Consider the following 6,249-nt stretch of genomic DNA (forward strand, 5'->3'; position numbering starts at 1 on the left):
CAAGTAGTTAGTAAAGACACAGATGTGAATGAAGTAATCAGTAAATTCAATCTAATGAAAACACACAGAATACACACACATATCAATTAGGGAATATACACATATTTTTTTATGCACGGTGGAACATTTCTGACTATATGCTAGGTACAAAGTTGGCTTCAACGAATTTTCAGGTATAATATTAGTAACAATCAAATTTAACACACTTCTAACAACTCATGGGTTAAGATAAATCTTTTCAAAGTCTCATAAGTATAAAGCTTGTTCCAGTTACCTTAAAACATAAGAACCGGTTTCTCATGTAATTGATACAGGCCAAGTGAGCAGACACCCCACCCCCCACCCCACCCCCCGCAAAACTTTAAGTTTTCTTTCCTATAGGGATTTTAAGTTTCCTTTTCCCCAGTTTCTTAGTTCCTATCCCCCACGCCACCCCCGCTTAATTATTTTGTAAATCTGTTTATTTATACTTGTTGACTGTAATCATTGAAGCCTAATATTCTTTCCAGCCTGTTCTGGGCCCAGCTCCCCGACAATTGATGCCACCTGAGTGACCTGTTGAATGGCCACAGGCTCCATGGAGCTGACGGACTTTCCATCCCGCATCAACAGCTTTGAGCTCTGCTCATTAAGCCAACACTTTAAAATTTATTAATTAAAATCTATTTTTCCTCCTTCAGGGGCCTTGAGGATACCCCAGCAAGACTACCAGTCCAACCAAAGAAGCCAACACGGTCTTCCAGGCAGATCTCGAGACCCCTTCCTCTCATCTAAGATCAGATAGGGCGAGAGTTCCATGAATCCCCAATATGTAGGGACAGCTCTACACCCCTGCCCAGCAGGAAGCAGACACAGAAGAAAAGCCCTGTCCTTCAACTTCCCATAGAGATTTTTATGGGGATCACGTCTCTCAAGGGGAAAATGGGCAGGCAGTTAGAGGCAGGCATTAGGGTCTCTGCACTCTTGCACATCCAACACAACCCATAGAATGCGACAGCCCAAAACCTCCCCTACTCACTATAATTATCTACCCCTATGAGGAAACAAATGGGTACGAAATACCCAACTAGATTAGACCGGTCACTCACACCTACACAGTCAAGGCCAGAAGACCTTCATTTCACCTGGGCCTCATTATACCATCATTATATCAAACATATGCCTGGAAGTTCATTAATATCATAACAACAGACTGAATTCTGGGAAGGAACATGCGCAGTCTAAAGAGATGAGGTAATAGCCTGTTGTCAATCACAGGTGTCAATCAAGTGGTCCCATGCCCAGAGAGGAACAGCCCATTCTGGAGAAAAAAAATGAATGAAAACCCCAAGTCCTCACCAACCAGCACCTTTTGAGCCATGCTTTTGCTCAGGCCTGCGCCTATCTCTTTGGAGTGTACTTTTCCTTCTAATAAACTACTCTTTCACTACTTTACCTCTGTATCGTGTTCAATTCTTTGCTCGAGATGCCAAGAACCTGGACACCGCACCAAGGAGGGCCCAACGCCCAGCGACATAGCAACTAGGATGCCCAGTTTTCCTCCTCAAGGCCTGGGTTCAACCCCCGGTGTGAGAGCCAAGCCCAAGCATTGCGCCAAGAAGTGTTCCCCCCTCCAGTAACATAAACATTAGTAAAACTGAATTACCGTATTTAAAAAACATTGCTACTAAGTTGTAGATGTGTATTTTCCATTGTGCATGTATACTTAACACACAATTAAACAAAAGCTTACAGCTGGAAATAAAGAATTTCCTTTAACAGTTACTTAACTCACTGGAATATCTTTTTGCTCTTTCAAACTGGAGAGGGAGGAACCAAGGCAAGAAAATTCAACACTCATTCATGTAATAACAGCTTATCAAGAGCCTTGGTTCTGTGCTGGTCACAGAGGATGCAAAGGTGAGCAAACACACAGACTCCTGGGGCTGACCCATCCTGACGGACACAGCCACCAGCTGTAGAAACAAACCGAAAATGGCAGTCAGGACCCTATAACAGCGGTTCTCAACCTTCCTAATGCCACGACCCCTTAATCCAGTTCCTCATGTTGTGGTGACCCCCAACCATAAATTTATTTTCATTGCTACTCTATAACCGTAATTTTGCTACTGTTACGAATCGTAATGTAAATATCTTTGTATTTTCTGATGGTCCTAGGCGACCCCTGTGAAAGGGTCGTTCGATCCCCAAAGGGGTCGCGACCCACAGGTTGAGAACCACTGCCCTATAACAAGGGTTAGGGAAGTCAGGAATGTTTTCCAGAGGAAGTAATGCTTTGAGCTGAGACATATGTAAAAAGAAGATACTGGGATTCGAGGACAGAGAGCAAACAGCATTCCAGAAAAGGAACAGCATATGCAAAGTCAACGACAAAGTGTTAGGAGGGCAAAGTAAAACCATCATTTTCAGATGGTCAATATACAAACGGTGCAGTAGAACACTTGACAAAATTTTTATGCTTTCTAATGTATTCCTTCTTTACTGAGAAATTGGTTTACCTTTCTACTGTCATAGAATTTTCTTTGACTATACAAAACCAGTCCAGATATTGCATTTATTAAGAAACTGTAAAAAAATATCACTGTTACACAAAATTGAATGGTTAGCATTTTCCACACTATTTTTAAAAAGAATATCAAAACCAACTTTAATCCTAAGGTTCTTTAGAAAGGTATTTCTGATATTTCTATTCTTTTCTTCAGATAAAGAGATTTTTGCTCAGGAGAGAGTACAAAGTATGCTTTCTAAACTGTTCTTACTAATATTTATCATAGAACAGTTCTGAGCAATTTCTAGCAGTATTTCAACATTCCACATCCACTGAATTGTACCAGACAAGCAGTATAACACAAATGCATAACTTTAGACATTGGAGCTGGAAAGAGTTGCGTTTTTTTAAAGGCACCAGTGACTCCTAAAATTGTGTTATAATGATTATTCCTAAAACTATGTAAGCACAAAAGGACCCAAATTAGTTACCAAAGGTTAACTTTGACATGGATATTACAGCTAAATTATATGGCTATGAATCGATTAACTTCCATTAACAATTTTATGTCCCTTTTTATATATTGTGGGTAAAAAAAATTTTCTTTCCCAAGATTTAATAAATAAACATGTACTCTAAATTCACCATATGACTGTGTCAAAATACAACCTGCTGAGGCTTCTAACAGAAGACTTTACGCACTCATATTAGCCTTTCCCTGTATTTGTTAAATGAGACTGTACTCAATTTAGTGACATGCACTCAAAACTGAATTCAACTTTCTACTGGGTAGGGATTAAGATCAAAGAACAGATAATCCCTTTAAAATATGCAGTTACTGATTAACTCTCTTTGGCAGTAAAGAATTGAGTTTTCTTCTACAAGATAATTTCTACTGAGTATACCAGAGGCGTTTTTTAAAAATAATGATAGTTCAAAGATAACTGTATCTTCAAGAAAACATGTAAGAACAATATATAAGAAAATCATACATAAGAGAACAGGAGCCATTCTCTGGTAAATTCAAAGGGGAACCTAACACTACCTAACGTGTCCAGATACTGCATTTATTTGTCATCACTTAATGCTTCTAGCAAGAGCCTGTGTACTGAATGAGTCTTAAAATTTTATTTAAAAGTTAGATGTTATTAGTTACTAAAAGTACATGCTCCTCACCTACCCTTCTAAAGAAAGGGAAGAGAAAAACCCAAACCACTAGATGTTGGAGGGGAAACAGCAAGTACAACTTTCTCTGGGAACAAGACAGAATCACCATGAAGTAGGAAAACCAGAACACTGAGGATGGGTCCTCTTTTAATAAATGCTTCTTTGCTCTTCCTTTTTTAAAAAAATGGAAGTAGTCTGTCACTATACAAACAAGGAAATGAGTCCCATGGGGAACAGTGATTAGAAAGGTAAAAGAAACTAAGAGCCAGAGTTACTGGAATTTGCCTTTATAGAGCAGTGTAGATTAATCAAGTAGGAAGTGCTGACACATGCTTCAAGGCGTGTGTTTAGTGAGGACACGTGCAATTCAAATTTAGTACAAGAACTGTCCTTTTCATTTTTATGGAGAAACTAAGCTCAGGTGCAACTATTAAATAAATGTTTCATCATGCATAACCCACACCAGTTGCTAAGCCTGGACCCACCTAAGGGACAGTACCGGTAACGTGCATTAGATCAGAGTGTGCAATACCACAGCACTGACCACCACTGAATAGATAACTACCACAAACAGCTTTTAAGGTTGCAAGATGAGTGTCAAATAAGACCGTGTAACTGGTAATTTCTGGAATGTTTGGCAACAAACCTCAAAATCAAATTTCCTGAGACATCCTTGGCTTGAGTTCAGTTTTGTTTTTTACAAGATCAACACAAAATTATATATGCTAAAAAGGCAGCAAGTTCTATCACATTTTATGAAACCAAGGAAGAGTATAGCCAATAATCTATTAACGAGAAGGTAACTATTTCAGTAACAGCTGGCAACAGGTTCCCTGGAGAAGAAAACCCATTTAAAAAAAAATAAACGAACACTGCACCCAGATAAATTTAAAGCACAAAATTTAACAGACTGAAATGATATCAGACAATGTGACCTTTTAAAGGAATTTCACATTTCTTATCACTTTCTTAAGTCTCTCTCTACCAAAAAACAAAAACCCAACAACAAAAATGTAAGGCTTTCAACAACCCCAAAAAACCTCACAGATTTCAAACATGAATATGGAAGAGAGTGCTGATCTTTACAAAAGTGACAGTCCAAAAAACACAGGACTACCTCCTGAAGGGGGTCTCCCACCTCAAGGCTTCATTCAATGGTCCTGGCTTTCCCAACTAACATCAAGAACTAAGGAAAACGCCCCAGGAAAGGGAGCGGGGAAGGGTGACGCCAGCAGCAAAGGGTGACCTCTAATTCTACGAAAATTACCCCAAAATAAACCAAGCACTACTCCTGGCCCATTACCAAGCACAAGTCAAAGTTCCACCACGTAAGTCGGGCCTGGGCCTTTTTCGAGCAAACGCGTTATTGAAAACAGTCATTTCCCTCTTTGCATTTTGTTCACGCTGGAAATACCACCATTCAAACTGAAAAGGTAGCAAAACAAAAGAAAAAAAAATAAGTGAGAAAGGAAGTGGAAGCGCGGGGCGTTTAATTTGCGTTTACCCTCCCCCGGAGCTCTCGCTCGCCGGCCTGAATTTAAAACGCCGGGTCCTCTCCGGCGGGGGTCGGGGCCCCCCAAAACGGCTGGGGGCCCGCCATCCGGCGGAGGAAGGGGACGCTCCGCTCCGCAGCGGCCGGATGTGCGGGGCGCTGGGGAGCGGGCAGCACTCAGGACAGTATCAGGGTCTCCCGGTGGCCGGGGCGACTCCTCGGAGAGAGCGGGCGGCTGCGGGAACTTTCCCTTCCTCCGGCCGCAGCCCACGTTCACGGGCAAACTTTGCAGGCGGCGCCGCTCACGTCCGGGGTCCCGCCCCGCGACCCTCCCTCGCCTCCAGCCGGGCCCCCGAGCCCCGAGCCCCGCGGGACCCGAGCCGGCCCCTCAGCTTCGCTCGCGTCCCCGCCGCCCGCGTGCCCGGTCCGGCCCCTCCTCGGCCCGCCGCGGGGCCGCCAGGGCCTGCGCTGCGCGCCCCTCACCTTGGTGGCCATGGCGGGCGGATCCCCGGCCCGGGACGGCCGGCTCCTCTCCCGCGCCGCGCAGTCGGCCCGCGGCGGGCAGGCGAGCGTGAAGGCGGCTACGACTGGGCCGCGGCGCGGCGGCGGCGGCGACAGCTCCGCCTCGGCCCCGAGTCTGGGCTCCGGGTGACTCCGGCCGCCGCCCGCTCCTCCAGTTCCTGAAACTCCCCGACTGCGCGGCCCCCGCCCCTGCCGGCGAGCCTCCCATTTACCGCGGCGGCGCGGCGCGGCCGGCGGAAGCGCGCCCGGTGCCCGCGGCCCGCCCGGCCTCCTCGCCCCCTTTCCGCCCCCGCCCGGAGCCTCCGCCCCGGGGCCGCGCCGCCGGCGGGCGCCCTTTGTTCCGCCGCCGAGGGACGCGTCCCCGAGTCGCTGCCGGGGTCGCCGAGCCCGCCTGACGGCCCGCGGAAACGTTAGGGGCAGCGCGGCCGCCTCGGGGGGAGCCGAGTGCCGACTGGCTCCGCACGCCCGCGCCGCACGCAGCGGCTCGAGTTCGGCTGCGCGAGGCACGAGGCTGCGACGACAAGTCTGCGTCCCCCTGGCCGGGCGCGGGTGGCCGACGGGGATCTTGGTCCCGGAGCGG

At 46.4% G+C, this 6,249-nt stretch overlaps 1 protein-coding gene across 2 annotated transcripts in view; it reads right to left on the minus strand.

Annotated features, from left to right (window-relative positions):
- Positions 1 to 5,878, minus strand: part of SNX9 (sorting nexin 9) — a 97,243-nt gene extending 91,365 nt beyond the window's left edge. Inside the window, exon 1 of one of the 2 annotated variants that reach the window (XM_019644197.1) lies at positions 5,631 to 5,878. In XM_019644197.1, coding sequence (XP_019499742.1) covers positions 5,631 to 5,642 — 12 coding nt within the window. In that variant the 5' untranslated portion in view covers positions 5,643 to 5,878. Of the gene's footprint in view, positions 1 to 4,958; positions 5,031 to 5,630 lie in introns of those variants that run through there. The other variant, XM_019644196.1, reaches the window with a different exon arrangement.
- Positions 5,879 to 6,249: the final 371 nt, after the last annotated feature.

The sequence above is a fragment of the Hipposideros armiger genome, unplaced genomic scaffold (assembly GCF_001890085.2).
Source record: "Hipposideros armiger isolate ML-2016 unplaced genomic scaffold, ASM189008v1 scaffold_86, whole genome shotgun sequence".
NCBI lineage: Eukaryota > Metazoa > Chordata > Mammalia > Chiroptera > Hipposideridae > Hipposideros > Hipposideros armiger.